Source organism: Moschus berezovskii, chromosome 27, assembly GCF_049115385.1.
Source record: "Moschus berezovskii isolate FMDL1 chromosome 27, NW_MosBer_1.0, whole genome shotgun sequence".
Lineage (NCBI taxonomy): Eukaryota > Metazoa > Chordata > Mammalia > Artiodactyla > Moschidae > Moschus > Moschus berezovskii.
This window is the reverse complement of record NC_142486.1, coordinates 8,163,528-8,186,081: the sequence shown is the minus strand read 5'-3', so window position 1 is coordinate 8,186,081 and position 22,554 is coordinate 8,163,528. Positions and strand designations below refer to the sequence as shown.

The 22,554-nt window shown below is 48.1% G+C and overlaps 1 protein-coding gene across 2 annotated transcripts; it reads left to right on the top strand.

Annotated features, from left to right (window-relative positions):
* Positions 1-13,676: 13,676 nt before the first annotated feature.
* On the top strand, positions 13,677-21,496 carry RHBDD2 (rhomboid domain containing 2). 2 transcript variants are annotated; one of them, XM_055410074.2, is made up of 4 exons: positions 13,677-13,925; positions 16,018-16,425; positions 17,490-17,640; positions 20,539-21,496. In XM_055410074.2, exons 1-4 carry the CDS (start codon positions 13,748-13,750, stop codon positions 20,894-20,896), a joined length of 1,095 nt encoding a protein of 364 aa, XP_055266049.2. In that variant the 5' UTR covers positions 13,677-13,747; the 3' UTR covers positions 20,897-21,496. The 2 variants fall into 2 exon arrangements, with proteins under 2 accessions (XP_055266049.2, XP_088689097.1); XM_088832971.1 differs by lacking the exon at positions 13,677-13,925 and adding an exon at positions 15,785-15,945.
* Positions 21,497-22,554: the final 1,058 nt, after the last annotated feature.

The following is a 22,554-nucleotide window of genomic DNA, read 5'->3' as shown; positions in this document are numbered from 1 at the left end:
AATAAATAAAACCAAATAAACCTTTTTTAAAAAGAGCAAGAGAGACCAGACCGTGCTTCATGGAGAGGAATTTGCCATCGGGGTAGGAAGGTTAAGGTTTGAAGGACATTTTCTGTGTGTCTTCGTGTATCCAAATTTTTATCTGCTGATTTCGTATAAATCTTCTCTTTGTGTTTGATGAGTCTATGTTGTTTTAAACCAACCCCCGTCCACTCCCCAGAATGGGCATTCAAGAAACCAAAATCATCCAAAAAAAGAAAGAAAGAAAGAAAATTGATTGATTGTGAATAAGAACAGCCTTACTGGGACTTATTAGGCCTACTTTACAGGTCCAGAGGAGCTGAAACGATGCCTGAAACCCTGACATAGGAGGCCGGGCTGGGATATAAGCCCTGGTCTTGTAATTCCCAAGTAGGGTTTCTTCTTTGCCTCACACTTCCTGGCTCCTCCAACACGGGCTTAAATGTCTCAGTGCACAAGTCCCACGCCCCAGCCCCTGGAGGATGGCTGCCTGGCTGATGCGATCATAGGATGCCAAGCCAGTGTCAGGCTGACCCACCCAGGGGCCTGGAAGGGGAGTCTCTGCGTTCACCAGGCAGCAAATCAGACACAGTGGCAGCAAGCCATCACAGACATGCAATTCCAGAATCTACTGCCTGGGAGTGGGTCAGAATCACAAACCCTTTTCAACAGTCTCCCCAGATTTGCCCCAAGACAGAGCGAAGGCAACACATATGAGTTATGATCCCTTCCGATTCTTGATGCCTCATCTACATGAGTTTTCTTTCCTGATTCATCCCAGGAGTGGGGATGGAGTCTGTTACCAGGGCAACCGGAGGAGAATTTCCCTGGGTTCTCCCCTCCCCCCGTTCCCTTTTCCTTCTTCATTTCATTTCAGCTCAGTTCAGTCGTTCAGTCGCTCAGTCGTGTCCAACTATTTGAAACCCCACGGACTGCAGAATGCCAGGCTTCCGTGTCCATCACCAACTCCCAGAGCTTACTCAAACTCATGTCCATCAAGTTGGTGATGCCATCCAACACTCTCATCCTCTGTTGTCCCCTTCTCCTCCTACCTTCAATCTTGCCCAGCAGCAGGGTCTTTTCCAATGAGTCAGCTCTTCGCATCAGGTGGCCAAAGTATTGAAGCTTCAGCTTCAGCATCAGTCCTTCTGATGAATTCAGTTCAGTTGCTCAGTCGTGTCTGACTCTCTGCAACCCCATGAATCACAGCACGCCAGGCCTCCCTGTCCATCACCAACTCCTAGAGTTCACTCAAACTCATGTCCATCGAGTCGGTGATGCCATCCAGCCATCTCATTCTCTGTCGTCCCCTTCTCCTCCCGCCCGCAATCCCTCCCAGCATCAGAGTCTTTTCCAGTGAGTCAACTCTTCACATGAGGTGGCCAAAGTATTGGAGTTTCAGCTTTAGCATCAGTCCTTCCAATGAACACCCAGGATTGATCTCCTTTAGAATGGACTGGTTGGATCTCCTTGCAGTCCAAGGGACCCTCAAGAGTCTTCTCCAGCACCACAGTTCAAAAGCATCAATTCTTCGGCGATCAGCTTTCTTCACAGTCCAACTCTCACATCCATACATGACCACTGGAAAAACCATAGCCTTTACTGACGGACCTTTGTTGGCAAAGTAATGTCTCTGCTTTTGAATATACTGTCTAGGTTGGTCATAACTTTCCTTCCAAGGAGTAAGCGTCTTTTAATTTCATGGCTGCAATCAGCATCCGCAGTGATTTTGGAGCCCAAAAAAATAAAGTCTGACACTGCTTCCACTGTTTCTCCATCTATTTCCCATGAAGTGATGGGACCAGATGCCAAGATCTTTGTTTTCTGAATGTTGAGCTTCAAGCCAACCTTTTCACTCTCCTCTTTCACTTTCCTCAAGAGGCTTTTGAGTTCCTCTTCACTTTCTGCCATAAGGGTGGTGTCATCTGCATATCTGAGGTTATTGATATTTCTCCCGGCAATCTTGATTTCAGCTTGTGCTTCTTCCAGCCAAGCGTTCCTCATGATGTACTCTGCATATAAGTAAAATAAGCAGGGTGACAATATACAGCCTTGACGTACTCCTTTCCCTATTTGGAACCAGTCTGTTGTTCCACGTCCAGTTCTAACTGTTGCTTTCTGACCTGCATACAGGTTTCTCAAGAGGCAGGTCGGGTGGTCTGGTATTCCCATCTGTTTCAGAATTTTCCACACTTTATTGTGATCCACACAGTCAAAGGCTTTGGCATAGTCAATGAAGCAGAAGTAGATGTTTTTCTGGAACTCTCTTGCTTTCTCCATAATCCAGCGGATGTTGGCAATTTGATCTCTGGTGCCTCTGCCTTTTCTAAAACCTGCTTGAACATGAATTATCAGGACTGATCTCCTTTAGGATGGATTGGTTTGATCTCCTTGCTGTCCAAGGGACTCTCAAGAGTCTTCTCCAACACCACAGTTCAAAAGCATCGATTCTTGGCTTTCCTTACTCTTTCTGCCCAAAGAATTGCAAACCAAGCCATCCTTCTGCTCCCCTTTGTCTCTTACTGCGCTTCGTTTTCCAAAGTCTGATCCTCCTATGAGACCAGACTGACCTTCGTCATCTCCGCCGGCCCACTCACTTGGGTCTTGGTATGCCTCCAGCCAGTGGGTGCCTTTGCCATCTCCTGCATAGCAAGATCTCTCTTGGATTTCTCCTTTGGGTTCCTGCTTCCCAACAGTGAGGACTTCAGGGTTAGGGTTACTTCTGGGGATGAGGAAGTTGCAGGTGGGTTTTGAAAGAAAATGCCCCCCCCTCTTTTTGGGGGGAAGATTGGTCTATTCTTGTGTTGTGGGTATTGGGTCATCCCTCTGTTGGTACCTCTTGCCTCTCAGGCTCTGGAGGTGTAATGGCTCTTAGTCATTCCCAGCCCTGGGGTACCTACCTGCCTACCCGGCCACACCTTTACAAACAGTCCCTTTACCAAGTTTCCCTTAAGGGTCCAATGTTTTAAATAGAGTCTTGGAGGTTTTTGTTTGTTTGTTTTCTGTTCTATGTCTAAAGAAGCATCACACACACACACATACACACACACACACGGGCTTCTCTAATTGCATCACACAGGCTTTGTTGCCCGGAAGCATGTTTGATCTCAGTTCCCAGACCACAGATTGAACCCTGCAGGCAAATTCTTAACCTCTGGACCATCAAGGAAGTCCCAAGAGGCTCATGGCCCCATTTTGAATCTGTCTGTCATGCTTTTACTCCAGGGTCTTGATAAGAAAGATAGACCAGCAGATCTCAGTGGTTTGACCCAATGAAAGTTTATTTCTTGTTCATGTCACAATCCACTGTGGGTTTGAGTATCTACACATGTATCAGATCTGGGAAGGAGATGAGGAAGTTGGGTTAGACAGCATAAAAGAAAAGTTGTGGGTGGAGGTTTATTTCTCTGGAAGGCTTAGGGTACATTGACCCAAGTTGGTGGTTGGCAAAACCTTGTAAAGCGACTTTGAAAATCAATGTGCATTCTCTGTAATAGAAGATATGTCAATTACAGAGAAACAGGAACCTTTTGTCAGCCCTAAACCGCGGAAATCTAAGAGTAATTGACCCAAAAGTGCTGATGATTGCCCAAAGAAAATAACTTTGATTTGATAATGATTTACTTTAATCCACACCTACTAAGCATAAAGCAATGTATTCAACTTTCTGGAATTTATCGGTTTGATGCAGACATAGGGTCTGCCCTCAAGAAACTTGAAATTCCTTCATACTTAAAAATTATATTTTAAGTTTGCACATAAGAAAATTCATTGGGGGGCATACAATCCTATCAGTTTTTAGTTTATTTTTTCATTTACATTTTTTGAGCACATTCTTTCTTCACTGCAATATAATTCACACACCATAAAATTCATTCACTATTTAAAGTAGAGAGTTCAGTTACTTTTGGCTTTTTGTTCTTTAATTATTTTTAATTTTTTGGCCATGCTATGTGACTTATGGGATCTTAGTTCCCCAACCAGGGATCGAACTCAGGCCCACAGCAGTGAAAGCACTGAGTCCTAATCACTGGAGCCCAGGGAATTCCCTCAATCGTGTTTAGTATGTCCAGAGTTATCCAACCATCACCCCTAATTCTAGAACGTATTTTATCACCCCCAAAAGAGACACCGTACCTGTTAGTGCTCATTCCCTCATCCCCTCTCTCTTCCCCCATCCCTCTAATGTATTTTCTGTCTCTGGATTTACCTACTTTGGGCTTTTCATAAAAAGGGAATCACACAATATGACCTACTTTTGGACTTGTTCATAATGGTTTCAAGGCTCATCTATGTTACAGCTGTTTCAGGGCTTCACCCCTTTTTACGGTCGAATATTTCATTAAAAGATGCTTACTCCTTGGAAGGAAAGTTATGACCAACCTTGATCATATATTAAAAAGCAGAGACATTACTTTGCCAACCAAGGTCCGTCTAGTCAAGGCTATGGTTTTTCCTGTGGTCATGTATGGATGTGAGAGTTGGACTGTGAAGAAAGCTGATCGCCGAAGAATTGATGCTTTTGAACTGTGGTGTTGGAGAAGACTCTTGAGAGTCCCTTGTACTGCAAGGAGATCCAACCAGTCCATTCTAAGGGAGATTGATCCTGGGTGTTCACTGAAAGGACTGATGCTAAAGCTGAAACTGCAATACTTTGGCCACCTCATGCGACGAGTTGACTCACTGGAAAAGACTCTGATGCTGGGAAAGGTTGGAGGCGGGAGGAGAAGGGGACGACGGAGAATGAGATGGCTGGATGGCATCACCGACTCTGTGGACATGAGTTTGAGTGAACTCCGGGAGTTGGTGATGGACAGGGAGGCCTGGCATACTGTGATTCATGGGGTCGCGGAGAGTCGGACACGAGTGAGCGACTGAACTGAACTGAACTGACTGATTTCACTGTATTCATATACCACACTGTCTATCCAGCCATCAGTCGATGGAAATTTGGGTTGTTCCCGCATTTTAGCTATTGTGAATAATACTGCTATGCACATTCCTATACAAACTTTTGTTTGAAGGCTGGTTTTTCAGTTCCCTCAGGTTATGTACATAGGGTTAAAATTGCTGAGTCATATGGTAACTCTATGCATAGCTTTTTGAAAAACTACCACTGTTTTCCACAGCAGCTTTAGTATTTTACATTCTCCTCAGCAGTTATGAGGGTTCTGACTTCTCCACATCCCCAGTAACATTGAGATTTCCTTTTTTTAAAAAAAAATTATAACCATCCTGGGGATTGTAAAATGATATCTCACTATGGTTTTGATTTGCATTTCCCAAAAGATTAATGATGTTAAGCATATTTTTATTGTTCATTTGTATATCTTCTCTGGAGAAATGTCCATTCAGATCCTTTGCCCAGTTTTTAAACTGGATTGTCTTTTTATTCTTAAGTTATTTGTATATCTGACTCTTTGAGATCCTTTGAACTGTATCCTGCCAGGTAAGCCTACTGGAGTGGGTTGTCATTTCCTCCTCCAGGGGATCTTCCCAACCAAGGGATTGAACCCACAATCTCCTGTGTTTCCTGTCTTGGCAGGCAGATCCTTTACCCACTGGGCAATCGAGGAAGCCTATTAGGTGAATGCTAGGCCCTTATCGCAGCCATGAAATTAAAAGACGCTTGCTCCTTGGAAGGAAAGTTATGACCAACCTTGATAGTATATTAAAAAGCAGAGACATTACTTTGCCGACCAAGGTCCGTCTAGTCAGGGCAATGGTTTTTCCCGTGGTCATGTATGGATGTGAGAGTTGGACTGTGAAGAAAGCTGATCGCCAAAGAATCGATGCTTTTGAACTGTGGTGTTGGAGAAGACTCTTGAGAGTCCCTTATACTGCAAGGAGATCCAACCAGTCCATTCTAAAGGAGATCAATCCTGGATGTTCATTGGAGGGACTGATGCTAAAGCTGAAACTCCAATACTTTGGCCACCTCATGAGACGAGTTGACTCACTGGAAAAGACTCTGATGCTGGGAAAGGTTGGGGGCGGGAGGAGAAGGGGACGACGGAGAATGAGATGGCTGGATGGCATCACCGACTCTGTGGACATGAGTTTGAGTGTACTCCGGGAGTTGGTGATGGACAGGGAGGCCTGGCGTGCTGTGATTCATGGGGTCACGGAGAGTCGGACACGACTGAGCGACTGAACTGAACTGAACTGAACTGAGGCCCTTATCATTTATGTGATTTGTAAACATTTTTTTTCCTATTCTGTGGGTTGTCATTTCATCTTCTTGATAGTGTCCTTTGACACATACAAATTCTTAGTTTTGATGATGTTCAATTTATCTTTATTTTCTTTGGGTTGCTTGGGTTTTGGGTATAAAAACTAAGAAATTAGCGCATAATCAAAGGTCACAAAGATTCACACCTATACTTCCTTCAAAGCATGCTCTCCCATTCTGTGGGTTTTCCTTCCACTCTCTTCGCAGTGTCCTTTGATGTGCAGAATTTTCATGTTTTGATGAGATTCAATGTATCTATTTTGTCTTTCATAGCATCATATCCAAAAATAACCACCAAATCCAATGTCATGAAGATTTCTTCCATGCTCTGTTCAAAGAGTTTTTACAGTTTTAGGGTTTTGATCCAGTTTGAGTTAACTTTTGTGTATTTCTTTTTTTGGTATAAGGATCCAACTTATATATATATATATAAGGAACCAGCGTGCTGAGGTTATAAAAAAAAAGGATTCAACTTTATTCTTCTGCATATGGCATCCGGCTTTCCCAGCATTATTTGTTGAAAAGATTATTCCTTCTCCCCCAAATGGGATTGGTGCCTCTGTCAAGAATCAATTGACCAAGGACTTCTCTGGCGATCTAGTGGTTAAGACTTTGCCTTCCAGCGCAGATTTTCACTGGTCAGGGAACTAGGATCCCACGTGCCTTACAGTCAAAAAACCAAAACATAAATTGTAACAAATTGAATAAAGACTTTAAAAATTGGCCCATATCAAAAATCTTGAGAAAAAAATCAATTGACCCCATATGTGAGGGTTTATATATAACAGGTCCTCTGTCTTACTTCACTGGTCCACCAGTCCTTTTGCCAGTACTGTGTGTGTGTTCAGTCACGTCCAACTCTGCGAGCCCATGGACTGTAGCCCGCCAGGCCCTTCTTTCCGTGGAATTTTCCATGGCAAGACTACTGGAGTGGATTGCCATTTCCTTCTTCAATGAGTCCTCCCAACCCAGGGATTGAACCCGTATCTTCTGCATTGGCAAGTGGGTTCTTTACCAACTGAGCCACCAGGGAAGCCCCAGATATTTATGGCGTACCATAATTCATGTAAGTATTGCCCTTGATTTTTCTCTTTCTCTTACTCTGCATACCCACTCCATCAGCTAACCCAGGTGCCACCTCCAAATTGTATTCCAAATCCATTTATTTTTCTCCACCTCAGCTGCTGTGTCCAGCCATGGTCATCTCTCTCCAAGGCATCTTTTTTGTTTCATTTTTAACATTTTATTTGTATTCAAGCATTTCACCAAATGGCCACGATCATTAGTCATCACAGAAATGCAAATTAAATCCATGAATACATCCTGGTGTTGACAAAGATGTGAAACAACTGGAATTCATTTTTACTGCCGGGAGGAGTATAAAGTAGCCCTACCACTTAGGAAAATTTCTAAAATTAACTCTATCTTTATACATTGGGTTTTCTGGGAAGCACACTCTGAGAGAGAGGTGGTTCTTTATTGGGGAGCGCTCTTGGGATCAGCATCTACGCCAGGGAAGGAAGCAGGATTGGAGAGAAAAACTGAGGCATAACGAGCCTTGGTGAAGATCTGTAACCAGACTCAGATTCAGCCACTCACCACTCCACAGCCAATAAGGCAAGCTTTGGTCGAGAAGAAAGTTACTTTATTTAGGGTAAACTGATAAGTTCAGAGACCAATCCTGAAGATTCTGCTCGGCCATGATAATTTTTAAAGGGAAAAAGGAGAAATGATCTCAATTAATCACTCAGTGCATAAGTGTGTGTGCTAAGTTGGTTCAGTCGTGTCCAACTCTTTGTGACCCTATGAACCGTAGCCCACCGGCTCCTCTGTCCATGGGACTCTCCAGGCAAGATTACTGGAGTGGGTTGCCATGCCCTCCTCCAGGGGATCTTCCCGACCCAGGAATCTAACCTGGGTCTCCCACATTGCAGGCAGATTCTTTACTGTCTGAGCTACCAGGGAAGCCCACATATGGATCGGAGGGACACAAACATTCAGGCCATGGCAAAATGGTTTAAAATTTTAAATGTACCCAAGAGTTTACAAAGGAGTGAGCCCTCCCAGACTTATTCCCCAGTCATTCAGTTCCTCTCCCTGGAAACCTCAGAATTATTCCATGCAGAGTAAGGTATCTTTTTCTCCCCAACTCTTTATATTTATGGTAGCACAGAATATCCGCTGATATTAACCTTGCCTCTCCACTCAAGAAAATATTTCAGATGTCATCCCATAATGATACATAGCTTTCTCAGTTTTCTTTTTCTTTTTATGGTTATAGAATATTCCTTTGAAGAATGCACCATTATTAATTAATCGTTTTTTCCATGATGAACATCCGGTTGTTTCCAGTATTTACTGCTGCAGTAGATAACGTTTTATGTAAGACATATTCCATGGATGCAAATAGGTCAGTAGGTTAAAATCCTAGAAGTGGAGATGTGGGATCAAAGATAAGTGCATTAATCATTTGCAAGACACTGCCAAATTTCCTTCTACAGAAATCCCACCAACTTTCAATCCTCCCAGTGTCTGAGAGGGCTCATTTCCCCACTTTCAAAACCATAAATGGTTCAGGAAAATCTGGTTTAACCCCTCTAAACTTTCCACTTTCTTGGAATAAGATTCACATTGCTCACCACAGCCTGCAAGGGCTTCCACTGTTTGACTGTTGCCAACCTGGCTTCCCAGGCCCCGGTGAAACCAAGTGTTGGGAGAGATCCAAGGAAGATCACTGCAGAAATAGCGATGCCAGCCGGAAGGCATCCTGGGACCGGTGTTCCTTTCTCTGGAGACATGTGTATTTAGGAAGTGGGCTTGCTGCTGTGTGCCCCACTCCACGAGTGTGGGAAAAGAGAGGTGGGGTAGGCTGGCACGGCACATGAATGACATGAAAGGCTGAAGCTACTTTACCTTGGGGGCCATGTTGGAGGCCATCCAGGATTTTGGACCTACTCAGATGTCCCCAGATTAAGCCATCTATCCAAATGTGAGCCGCTTCCCCGGACAGCCGGCAAGGGGGCAGTATTCTGCTTCGGAATTTGGCCTCTTAGCCAACAAACTTAAAGGATGCCTGCACAGAACTGTCCACCAGGGGCCAGTAATGATACTTTTGAACTGTGGTGCTGGAGAAGATTTTTGAGAGTCCCTTCGGTTCAATTCAGTCCCTCAGTTGTGTCTCTTTGCGACCCCATGGACTGCAGCACGCCAAGCTTCCCTGTCCATCACCAATTCCCAGAGCTTGCTCAAACTCATGTCCATCGAGTCAGTGATGCCATCCAACCATCTCAACCTCTGTCATCCTCTTCTCCTCCTGCCTTCAATCTTGCCCAGCATCAGGGTTTGTTCTAATGAGTTGGCTTTTAGCATCAGGTGGCCAAAGTTTTGGCACTTCAGCTTCAGCATCAGTCCTTCCTATGAAGATTCAGGGCTGACTTCCTTTAGGATGGACTGGTTTGTTCTCCCTGCAGTCCAAGGGACTCTCAAGAGTCTTTTCCAACACCACAGTTCAAAAGCATCAATTCTTTGGCACTCAGCTTTCTTTATGGTCTAACTCTCACATTCATACATGACTACTGGAAAAACCATAACTTTGACTAGACAGACCATTACCAAAGTAATGTCTCTGCTTTTTAATATGCTGTCTAGCTTGGTCATAGTTTTTTTCCAAGGAGCAAGCATTAGAGAGTCCCTTAGACAGCAGGAAATCAAACCAGTCAGTCCTAAAGGAAATCAACCCTGAATATTCATGGGAAGGACTGAAGCTGAAGCTGAAGCTCCAGTACTTTGGCACCTGATGCAAAGAGCTGACTCACTAGAAAAGACTCTGATGCTGGGAAAGATTGAGGGCAGGAGGAGAAGGGGGCAACAGAGGATGAGATGGTTGGATAGCATCACCATTGGATAGCATCACCATTGGATAGCATGGAGTCCAATGGACATGAGTTTCAGCAAATTCCAAGAGATACTGAAGGACAGGGAAGACTGGCGTGCTGCAGTCCATGGGGTTGCAAAGAGTTGGACACAGCTTAGCAACTGAACAACAACCCCAGTAATTGGCAAGTGTCTCAACCTGATACGTGCATTTGTTTGTTTATGGAGTCTTAGAACTGAGGGTCCAGAAAAAATTTTAAAGAAGAAATTTTAAAATTTTAAAGGAATTTTAAATTCCATCTCCAACCTGACATTTGAATCACTTCAATAGGCTCCTCAAGTCCCCAGATTGCCTCTGCTTGCACACTTCCAGTCATGGAGAGCTCACTATCAACTAAGGCACCTCATGCCATAGATGGACAACCCAAATTGTCAGAAAGTTCTTTCATAAGCCCAGTGTGTCGCCCCATCATTTTCTACCTTTCATCCCCAGGTCTCCCCTCTGGAGTAACACAGGGTAAGTCTACTCCCTCACCTCCAGGAAAGCCTTTCATATAGTCAGTGGTCAGGACCCCTGAAGCTTTCTCAGGCAAGTCTCTCTGATCTCTTTAATTGTCCCTCATCAAATAGGATTTGAAGTCCCCCTTTCCCTCCCCATCCTAGTCACTTGTTGTTGGACAAGCCCTAATTTTTCTACATCCTTTTCCAAAATATATGTCTGAAAGTAGACCCAGAGCTCCTGGAGTGGCACAGAGGAAATGGGACCATCATTCCTTTCCTCTTTCCAAGGCCCAGACTCTGGTTCCAGCAGCCCAAGTCCCCACTCGCTATTTCTAGCTGCTCCACCGCACTTCTGAGTCACATGCTGCTTCCTGTTGAGTAAAACCTTCATTTTCATGCCCACTGTTGCATCATGAGCAGCATTAGTTTAAATCTACACAGCATGGAAAAGGTCCATTTTCATTCCAATTCCAAAGAAAGGCAATGCCAAAGAATGTTCAGACTACTGCACAATTGCACTCATTTCACACGCTAGAAAAATAATGCTCAAAATTCTCCAAGCCAGGCTTCAACAGTACGTGAACTTCCAGACGTTCAAGCTGGATTTAGAAAAGGCAGAGGAGCCAGAGATCAAATTGCCAGCATCCACTGGATCATTGATAAGGCACTAGAGTTCCAGAAAAACATCTGCTTCCGCTTTATTGACTTCACCAAAGCCTTTGACTGTGTGGATCACAACAAACTGGAAAATTCTTCAAGAGATGGGAATATGAGAACACATTACCTGCCTCATGAGATATCTGTATGAAGGTCAAGAAGCAACAGTTAGAACTGGACATGGAACAACAGACTGGTTCCAGATCAGGAAAGGAGTATGTCAAGGCTGTATATTGTCACCCTGCTTATTTAACTTATATGCAGAGTACATCATGCAAAATGACAGGCTGGATGAAGCACAAGCTGGAATCAAGATTGCCAGGAGAAATATAAAAAACCTCAGATTTGCAGATGACATCACCCTTGTGGCGGAAAGCAAAGAAGAACTAAAGAGCCTCTTGATGAAAATGAAAGAGGAGAGTGAAAATTTTGGCTTAAAACTCAACACTCAGAAAACTAAGATCATGGCATCTGGTCCCATCACTTCATGGCAAATAGATGGGGAAACAATGGGAACAGTGACAGGCTTTATTTTCTTGGGCTCCAAAATCACTGCAGATGGTGACTGCAGCCATGAAAATAAAAGATGGTTGTTTCTTGGAAGAAAAGTTATGACCAACCTAGACAGCATATTAAAAAGCAGAGACACTACTTTGCCAACAAAAGTCCGTCTAGTCAAAGCTATGGTTTTTCCGGTAGTCATGTATGGATGTGAGATTTGGACTATAAAGAAAGCTGAGCACCGAAGAATTGATGCTTTTGAACTGTTGGGTTGGAGAAGACTCTTGAGAGTCCCTTGGACTGCAAGGAGATCCAATCAGTCCATCTTAAAGGAAATCAGTCCTGAATATTCATTGGAAGCACTGATGCTGAAGCTGAAACTCAATAATTTGGCCACCTTATGCGAAGAACTGATTCATTGGAAAAGACCCTGATACTGGGCAAAATTGAAGGCAGGAGGAGAAGGGGACGACAGAGGATGAGATGGTTAGATGGCATCATCGATTTGATGGACATGAGTTTGAGTAAGCTCCAGGAGTTGCTGATGGACAGGAAAGCGTGGCATGCTGCAGTTCAAGGGGTCTCAAAAAGTCGGACACCACTGAGCGACTGAATTGAACTGAACTGAACTGACACAGCATTCACTGAAATATGTTCCATGGCTGTATACTTATATCCATAAAATCACAGATATTTTTGAGTACTAAACACAAATGACAAAAAGAATCTCAGGTTCCCTTCCTGAGGTTCGTGGGAACACAGACATTGCCAGAACCGCTGACAGGGGAGCAGACTAGGTCTGGGAACGGATCTGAAAGTCCAGCACAGAGAATGAAGCATTTGTTTATTTCTCAGTAGTCAAATTTATATATATGTAGCAGTAGGCAGGATATTAGAGGGAAATAGTGAAAAGGAAAGAAAGTCAGCACTTAAGAAACAGGGATTCAGATCCTAGTTCTAGTCTGGAGCATCTGTAATTGAGGAAACAATAGTTCAGTTGTCTAAACAACTGGTGAAGGTGAAGGTGCTTTTCAGACTTTAAGGGCTAATACAGACCTTGGTTATTACTATTGTTATATTACATCCCTAATACTTCAGGTCATTGGGAAAGATTCTGATGCTAAAAAAAATGGAAGGCAAAAGGAGAAGAGGGTGGCAGAAGAGATGGTTAGATAGCATCATTGACTCAATGAATATGAATTTGAGCAAAAGATGGTTAGACAGCATCACTGTTTCAACGCATATGAATCTGAGCAAACTCCAGGAGATAGTGAAGGACAATGAAGCCTGGCGTGCTGCAATCCACGGGGTCGCAAAAAGTCAGGTAGAGTCGGATACAATTTAGCGACTGAACAACTCTTCAGGGCCTTCCGTGGAATTCCTCCTTCCTCTTCTACCCCGTTTCTTTAATCCAGGCACCAGAACCTGCCTTTGCCAGTAGCCAATTCCAGGCCATAACAACGGCGGGAGCCTGGGTTCTAATTGTCTTTGCCATCTAACTGTATTACCCAGACCCTAGTGTCTTTACTGGTATTAATGAAGGTAAACAGGAAGGCTGTGTGTGTTGGGGTGGCGGGGGGGGGGGGGGAGCGGAGAGAAAAAGATCGAAGACTCTGTAAACTGCAAGGCACAATACTCATTAGGTAGCTAGAACTGAGATGATGAAAGCCGAAATTCGAGCCGCCCCGCCCGGTGACCCCTAAGCGGCTCCCACACGGGACCCTTAGGCAGTCTCAAGGATGCTGCAGCCAGAGATCACGGGCTGGACTCCCTGCGGCCTACGCGCGTGGGCGGCGTGCCAGCGCGAGTCACCGGATTGGGTAACTCCGCACGGGGCGGGGCCTCTGGGAGGCGGGGCTTCCGGCCACCCCCGCCGCTGTTGCCAGGGGTGACAGCCGCAGGGAGTCGGAAAGAGCCCGGGACCAGCCAGAGCTGCGTCGGCGAGCGAGAGCCTCGGCAGCCATGGCGGTCCCGGAGCCCGGGCGCCGGAGCTGGCCCTTGTTCCCCGAGGTGCCGTCCGCCACCTTCTTCACCGCGCTGCTCTCGCTGCTTGTATCCGGGCCCCGTCTGTTCCTGCTGCCGCAGCCCCTGGCGCCCTCGGGTCTCTCGCTGCGGTCCGAGGCTCTGCGCAACTGGCAAGGTGAGCAGGGCGGGGCCGGGTCCCGGGAGCCAGTCCTTTCTCCCCCGACCTGGCCAGGCCCTGGGCTCCGGCCTCCCAGCACCCACGCCACCCCATCTCCGTGCGCATCATTCTCCCCGCCTGGAGGACCAGCCCCATATTCCACGTCTTTGTGCAGAGCCGCATCTTGGTCGTCCCTTGTAACCCTTCCCTACCCAGATTTGTTCCCGTCCCTGTCGCCATCGCACTGGTCAAGGCGCTCATATCCATTCGTAGCAATTAGGTTTCATTCACCCCTGCTTGCTCGCGGAGGAGGATTTTTCTCTCCCTTGTCACAGTCACACCTACGTCTGCTTTAAGGCCCAGCCCCCTACTGGGAAAAAAATTTTTTTTTCCCCACCTTCGCAAGACACTTGAGCTGTATCTGTGGCCACCTCTGTAAGCATCCTAGCCTTCTGGGGTTTAGAATTTCTTCTGCATCTTCCTTTTTATCTTAATCCTGACTCCGATTCTCAGCTTATAGCGGGAGCGGGGTGTCTTGTACCTTTGGGAGAGGTGTTGGTTTTCTTGGGGAGATGGAGAGATTTTGCAGACCAATTAATTATAAATATCTGTTCATAAAAGATGTTCTTAGTCTCTGTTTCTTCCCCGTTCTTTTCTGGGGAGGAAAATGGGGGATTTGTATGACTTTTGTTGTTTTGCAAAGCACTTTCACATGCATTAATCTCTTTTAATTCTCACGGTGATCCCATGACGTAGTATTACTGTAGGCTTTATTGCCCATGGACTTTATTGTTATCCATCCTTTAGATGAAACTGAGGCTTAATGTGAAGACTCACAGAGCTTTTGAGTCATACAATTGACACAGGAACCCAAATTGTTCTTTGCATCGTGTGACGTTTTGGAACTGGAACCTTGGGCTTTCTAATCCCCAAATTATACAGAATTGCTTCTAGAATCTTCACATGTACCCTTGGGATTTCAGTGTTGGAAGTACTCAACAAGTAATGACGGTACTTTTCAGATAACGAAGCCTTACAGAGGTGGCCTGACCGAGGTATATGGTTCTTAGCCTGCCTCCCTGCTCAAATCTAAAAGTGGCCCCCTCACCCTCACCCTGGATACACACAGCATGTCTCTCTCCAGAGACAGATGCAAAATGCCAGCCTAAACTGAGCTCCCTTTTTTTTTTTTTCCCTTTACTTTGCGGCTTCGAGTGTGGGATTCATGGACAATGTGAGTATTAGACATGTAAGAGACCTTTGAGGGCCTCGAGTGTGTCCGTTTTATTAGAACACTGAAGCCGACAGGGCCCTGTGTCTGGACTGAACTCAGCCAGTCTAGACGTGACAGAGCCAAGATTCCTTTAGACTTCCAAATCCAACGTTACTGCCACTTCACTGATCACCCCCCTCCGTCAGTTTAGTGTTTTGGCCTTCAGGGATGTAAAAATACAGAAGCAAGGACTGCTTTTAGAAAAATGAAAAATTCTTTGCTGTCTTATTGCCTGTCAAACATCACGCTACCTCTAAGACTGGATAAGCACTTGCAGGAAAGCCTTCTGAGTTCTGTATCTACATTCTTAGTGACAGTCTTCTCATCTTTACAGTTACACAATAATTCATGGTCCCTTTTTTCTTCCTCTGAACAGCCACTATGGAAGGAGAGGTCAGGATTACAGCCGAAGAGACGGGCACACAGTGTTAAGTGACACCCACTCAATCCACCTGAAGCTGTTACAATTAATTAACCCTCAAACTGCCCGGTGAGATAGGTCAGTATTAAAGCCTCAAAGAGGATTATAAAGCACATTACAAATTATAAAAGACCATCCCATGCTAAAAAGTGTTATTTTCTTTCCCCCACGTGGAAGCCAGTCACAGATAAGACTTGCTCCAGGTCTGGGAAAGAGCAAAGATTAGACGTCCCCGCCTCTACTTTGAGTCCTGGGTCCTTCGCTGTTGCTCCCTTCTGCTTATCCCACTGGCTCCGGGCTGATTTTCCCTGGCAGCGAGAGCCAGCCACTCCCCGTTTTCCTAGGTGGGTTGTAACCTGGCTTTTCCCTTCTTGGAACAAGCCACCATCGGGCCTCTAACTCAGTTCCCTCTGCAGTCTACAGGCTGGTGACTTACATCTTTGTCTACGAGAATCCCATCTCCTTGCTCTGTGGCGCCATCGTCATCTGGCGCTTTGCTGGCAATTTTGAGAGGACTGTGGGCACCGTCCGCCACTGCTTCTTCACCGTGGTCTTCACTGTCATCTGCGCCATCATCTTCCTGTCGTTTGAAGCTGTGTCGTCGCTGTCAAGGCTCGGGGAGGTGGAGGACGCCCGCGGCTTCACCCCCGTGGCTTTCGCCATGCTGGGAGTCAACTGCGTCCGCTCTCGGATGAGGCGGGCCCTGGTGTTTGGCATGGTTGTGCCCTCGCTGCTGGTGCCGTGGCTCCTGCTCTGCGCCTCCTGGCTCATTCCCCAGACCTCTTTCGTCAGCAACGTCTGTGGCCTGGGAATAGGGCTAGCATGTATCCTTCCTAGAGAGCTGTTGTGGTAACAGTGACACGCCAAAGGGTGAACCACGCTGTAGGTCCTGGGGGCCGGGACAGGGAGGTTCAGGTAGATAGAGCCCACATGTAGGTATTCTGTGTGCTCGCTTCAGATTTGGAAACCATGTGGCCTCAAGCAGGTCACTTCCCTTCTTTATGCCAGAGTTTTCTCTTCCAGAAGAGATCCCTCTCTGTACAGTGGCTCAGCACTGCCAGTTAATGAAATACTCTGAGTTGGTTTTTTCCAAGGTGTAAACCATTTGACTCATTTTTTTTGCTGGAGGATCCTGAAATAACCATGAGCTAGAGATGTTCCATGAACGGTATTCCCAGGAAAAAAAAAGGTATTCCCAGGAAACAGGTTTCTTTGTTTTCGTTTGGCTTAGTCTTTTTCTCAGAAGAAGAAAAAAAAAGTTTTTTTTAAGGTTGGATTTAACCATATGGGTGGTTAAAACCTTAGAATAAGCCTTATATTCCTTGTGTAAATATTCTGGCAATTAGGCTGACTCTTTTTGGCCGTCTCGGCAGTGATGGGCTGATGCAGGTCAGACGACCAGGGTGCCTTCACATCTCTGGGAGCTGGTGATGGTGTGGGGGGCAGGCTTCCACAGAGGCTCACGGGAAGCTCACTTAGTCACATTGAGGCAAGGTTCCTTCTACCTGGGACAAAGGACAAGGTGTCAGACCTCCCAGAGGGTATTAGACTAGCTGCCTGCTTCATCCCACTTAGAGAGACAGGGTGCGTGCTGGCTTCTGACGGTGATTACAGGGGCTCGAGAGGCCCAGGAGAGAGGATGGGTGTGTCCAGGGGAAGGTGAGGTGTCAGCACCTGTCTGCCTCTCCTATTGCTGCGTTGTGTTCCCTCCGAGGTACAGAGGCCAGAAACTCCAACTGTTGGTTTCCCCTGAGCTTGAAACTGCAGTCTAGAGATGATGATGGAATAAGCCCAGGCCCCCCGTATGCGTGGCCTCCTATGTCCTAGGGGCAGCACACAGCCCCCTCCCTTTAATTCTCTCCACTTCTCCTTAATGTGCCGACCCCAGATGGCCTCACCTACTGCTTCTCCTTTGACGTCCCAGAGCAAGTCGCAATGAAGCTCGACCAGAAGTTCCCCTTCAGCCTGATGAGGAGGATTTCGATGTTCAAGTACATCTCTGGCTCTTCAGCCGAAAGGAGGGCAGCCCAAAGCCGGAAGTAAGTTACAGAATGCCATGCTTGCTTTATTCCTGAAGCAGCTTTAGGGCCCTATAAAAGAGTGGTCCCCCGCCTTTTTGGCACCAGTTGCGTGGAGGACAGTTTTTCCGATCAGGAGGGGCAGGGGGTGGAATGGTTGTTTCAGGGTATTTCAAGTGGTTACATTTTTTGTGCACTTCTATTTGTATTCTCAGATCCACCTCAGATCATCAGATCCCAGAGGTTGGGGACCCCTGCTGTAGAGGGTGCGACTGGTTTTCGGTGTCCTGGGGAATAGGGAAGAGGGTGTGGGTCGCCTGGGCCCACCCAGCAAAACCTGTGAACAGATTTTTCCTGAGCATCCTGGATTCTGCCCAGCTGCTTCCAAAGTGGGGTCTAAGCAGGAAGTGCATTCGATGGAAGGCATTCGAAGCCCTTGCACATAATCCCGAGGGACTTGCGGCCCCATCAGTGGCATCAGCAGCCCTCAGCACTGACAAGCGCCCTGTGGGGCTGGGACTGGGCTCCAGAGGTGATGCTGGCAAGAAGCACGATCCACCTGACTGACTGGGAGGCTTAGGAGGTGGCATGGCCCGAATCTCAGGGTGTTCTTGGCCACCTGTCAGGAGAAGGCGAAATTTATTTACTGTTTTCCAGTCCAGGTGTGTTAACTCTCAATGGAGCTCTCACATAGCCTCACTCCCTCCTGTCAGAGAGGAGGCCCAAAGGGGCCAAACGTCTTTTCCAGGTAACACAGAGTCAGAAGCACCCAGTCTAGAGCCAGGGGCTCCTGCTTCCGGGTCCTGCTCACTTCCTGTCCCTCCTGCACACACGCTGCCAGCCTCAGGTGGCCTTCACTGGTTTTTGTAGATGCTGAGAGTTCACAATGGAGGAGGTTTCCCTCCCAGAGAAAGGGTTCACTGCAAAGTCGAGGTGTTTTGTCAGTGGCCCATTTCTGCCTTGAGCCTGCTGTGGAGTCTATCTTGTGCCCCACGCTGGCCTGGAGACAGGATCTCGGTTGAATCAGAAGCTGTTTCTTGTAGTTTATTTTAGGAGGCGGACTCTCAGCCTTCAGTGGCTCAGAGCCCTCTGACCATTTTCTTTTCCTTTCTCTTTTTTTTTGGCCACACTGTGTGGCTTGTTGGACCTTAACCCCCACCCACCACCAGGGATCAAACTCGGGGCCCCCTCAGTGAAAGTGCCAAGTCCTAACCACTGGACCTTGCCAGGGAAGTCCCAGCTCTGACCATTTCTTAAAGGCAGGGACAGGTCCTGGGAAAAATAGGAATGCACATTCACTCCTTTTATTTCAGGCAAGTAATTCCTGGAGTCTCAGTGGGTGGGAGGTGGCGACGTTTAAAATTAGCTGTATTTGAGCTTTTTGGAAGGAAGATGCTGGGAAAGATCAAGGGCAGAAGGAAAAGGAGATGACGGATCATAAGATGGTTGGATGGTGTTCCTGACTCAATGGACATGAGTTTGAGCAAGCTCTGGGAGGTGGCGAAGGACAGGGAGGCCTGGTGTGCTGCAGTCCAGGGGTCGCAAAGAGTCGGACGCGACTGAGCGACTGGCAACAACAGCGGGAGGGTTTACATTCAGAATTAGCAGTGTTGTATAGCTTTTTGGTTCTTAATTGCTGTTCTCACAGAATCTAGAGAGAACTTAGTTCTAAGTTCAGTTCAGAGAGAACTTACGGGTCCTCATTTGCAAACTCCTCAGCCACGCTCCGTGAAGGAAGCCCCTCTAAGACAGCTGACTATGTCGACCCCTGGCGGCTGGAGCCTTGCTCCACAAGGCAGCCCCTAGTGAGGATAGCCTTGCATGCTGGATCACACTCACTTCTCTAACTAGGAAAACCGTGGTGCCCAGTGATCCTGCTTCCCCATAACGGGCAGGCCTGGCTGGGGATATGGTGACCCACACGGCATAGTGTCCCATCCTATGTATTCCCGGCCTGTTGCAGGCACCCAGAACAGAACAAGATGTTTCTGATGACCCAACAGCAGGACACGGGCAGTGTTGACACACGTGTTGGTTTTGGCATCAGTCCTGGCGGCCTGGACAGCTTTGTCTCCCTTGCAGGCTCTTATCAAGCTTCTTATAGGCCAGAGCCTCTGCATTTTTAAAATTCCGGAAGTGCTGCTAAGTGTCCTGTGTCTGTACTTCAGTTGATTTATAAGCTTAGGTTTGGACTGAAATGTATCAAGGTTTAATCGTTACCTAACACAGGTGTCAGTGGTGTTGACATTTGTTCTTCCTATTGAGAGATCTCTGCAAAAGTTCACAGGCTAAATCCCTTAGAACATGTCCTCCTTTGTGGTCCCAGGCACCTGTGTCTGTGGTGGGGTCTTTGAGCTCAGCACAGACAGCTCCCCACATCTGTCATGTCCGTTCCTGCCTGCCGGGACTTTGAGTTATAAGCCTTCTTTCCTGCCGTCACGGGTAGACCATCTGCCAGCAGACAAGGCCTGGACCCGAGCCCTGTGTTACCCCATTGGAGCCCTCCCTTCCAACCTCCCACAGAGGTGGACCCGTTCTCTTTGGTTGAATCACTAGGCCAGCCATTGGAAGACACTAACTACCGTGATCCCATCCCCAACTCCATCCAACTTGCAGACTGCCCTTAGACCTCACGGGGTCTCAGGCATGGGCCCAATTGCCCCTCATCCTGCTGGCTTACTGCAGGGCCGTGAGTGGTCCCTGCCTGCTCTGGGCATCTGTTTTCTGTTCACTTGAGATGACTCTTTCTCCCCATGTGACACTTTTACAGCTGGTTACAGGAAACGCCCATCCACAGCATATTGTAATAGAGGGCAGTACAACTAGCGCAAGCCTTTCTCTTGCGGATCAGCAGTTGGGGGTGCTGTGTTCCCCGGCATGATTAGCTCAGCACCCGTCTTCTCTCTTGTTCCTTTCCAGGCCGAACCCTGTGCCCGGCTCCTACCCCACGCAGAGCGGCCACGCTCACCTGACCCCGAAGCACCCTGCCGCCCAGATGCAGCATGCCAGTGGCCAGAAACTGGCCTCCTGGCCATCGTGCGCTCCTGGGCACATGCCCAGCCTGCCTCCCTATCAGCCTGCCTCCGGCCTTTGCTACGTGCAGAATCATTTTGGCACAACCCCCAACTCCTCTGGTGTCTACCCAGCTTCTGCGGGTGCCTCCCTGGGAGTCCAGCCCCCCGCCCCCCTCAACTGCCCTGGCACGGTGTATTCCGGGGCCCTGGCTGCTCCAGCAGCCACAGGCTCCAAGGAGTGTTCGAGGGTCCTGATGCCCTGAGATTTCCCAGGGCCGGGGTCTCCCCTCTTGGCCTTCTCAGAAAGGGCCTCTCTGCGCTGAGATTCTCTTGACACGAAGTTATTTATTGGACACCTCTGTGTGCCACGCTCTATGTTGAGTATTTTGATACGTGTCCCTGTTCAGTCTCCTTTATCCTCATGACCGCTTCGTGAAGTACAGTGGTCCCCACCTCCCAGATGCAGAGAGCCGGGCACCCGGTCAGGACACGTAGCTCTTGTGGCACAGCTGGGGCGCTTGGCTTCAGGCCCAGGCCCCTCCCACCCGCTCCCCCCTCCAGAGAAGCCCGGGAGAAGGGGGACCGGCTGTCAGTGGCTCGTCCCAGCTCTGTTCCTTCCTGTCCTTGTGCATAGTGCTCTCGGTCATCCAGTGTCCGTGTGTCCGTGCATGCCCTTCGGGAGCTCCCTGCTGGTGTGCTCGCCAGTCCCCAGGCCTGTGCAGTATTCCTCCCCTGCAGTGACACCCCCACCACCCAGACCTCTGCCCCAGGGGTAGTGAGACGGGCCTGCGTGTGCCCCAGCAGTATGCTGACGGGTCCGTTGCGTTGGTTACGTTTGTATAAAGAAACTGCCTCCAACCTGCCCCTGGCGTGCTGTGTCTTTATGATCCGGGAATACAGAGGGCAGCAAAGAGAACCACAGCCAGGTCCAGTTGGGCAGACGATGCCCCAGCGGGGATCTGAAATGGGGCGGGAGATAACGAGGCTTCCTGGAGAGCTGAAAGGGCAAACGGAAAGGTTTGGTGACCCTGAGATGGGTGGACAGCAGGGAGCCACTGTGGTGGTCCCCACGCTCCAGGCTGGGTCACCATGAGAAGGGCTGCGTGGCTGGACCTTACACAGAGGAGAGACATGGGCACCTACGGCGACCCTGTCAGAAGCAAGAAGTGGGGAGGAGAGCCCTGGCCTCTGCCTGTCTCCTGATCTCCCAGCAGGAGCTCCTGTGGGCTAAATTAACCAGGAAGCTGTTGGCAAGTGAGCCCAGGAAATGTAGTTTTCAGGGATCAGCTCCCCCTCACCCCTTGAGGCGGGACAGGACAGGAAGGTGATAGAGCCAGTGGGCACCTGATCAGGCCCTGGGGAGCTCACAGCTTCTGCTTAGCTATCGGCTGGACTCCTTCCGGTGGGCTCGTGTTGAGGAGACGCACCTGGTGCAGGTATCCTCACAAACACTAACACGTGGCCTTTGTGTATTCCTGGAGCTGGATGGCCACCTTCGGCTGGCTTTTTGGAGAGGCCCTGGGAATTAGAGATGGATAAGACACACCCACAGATCCGCAGCAGTGGGCAGGGTGTTAAATGGCCTGCACTGGCCAGGGACGGGGGACGAAGCCTAGAGGGTGGCTCCCGAGCGGGATTGTGAACAGCGTTCACCAGCCAGGGAGTCCAGACTGCAGCTGAGACTTGGCTGCAGTCCCAAGAGCCTGGCACGTCCCACCATGCTGGCACCTTTCCCGTAGGGTCACTCGGTGAGGGCAGGCTGCTGTGTGTCCCCAGGCCTCGTCCCTCCACTGCAGGCTCCAGTCCCAGGCCTGTGCCCAGGAGCAGGGGAGGAGGCCACCTACCATTCAGTGTGCCACCGTTACCTCCTCTGTATCTGGCCCTCCCGGTTGGGTCGGCAGAGCTGTGGAGGCCGGCAGCC

Bases quoted from the DNA above. Each gene is read 5' to 3' on its own strand.
- RHBDD2 (XM_055410074.2), top strand. From the start codon at position 13,748: ATGGCGGTCCCGGAGCCCGGGCGCCGGAGCTGGCCCTTGTTCCCCGAG. The intron at 13,926-16,017 runs GTGAGCAGGGCG...TTCCCTCTGCAG, and splicing joins GGCTCTGCGCAACTGGCAAG to TCTACAGGCTGGTGACTTAC. The intron at 16,426-17,489 runs GTATCCTTCCTA...TGCCGACCCCAG, and splicing joins CCTGGGAATAGGGCTAGCAT to ATGGCCTCACCTACTGCTTC.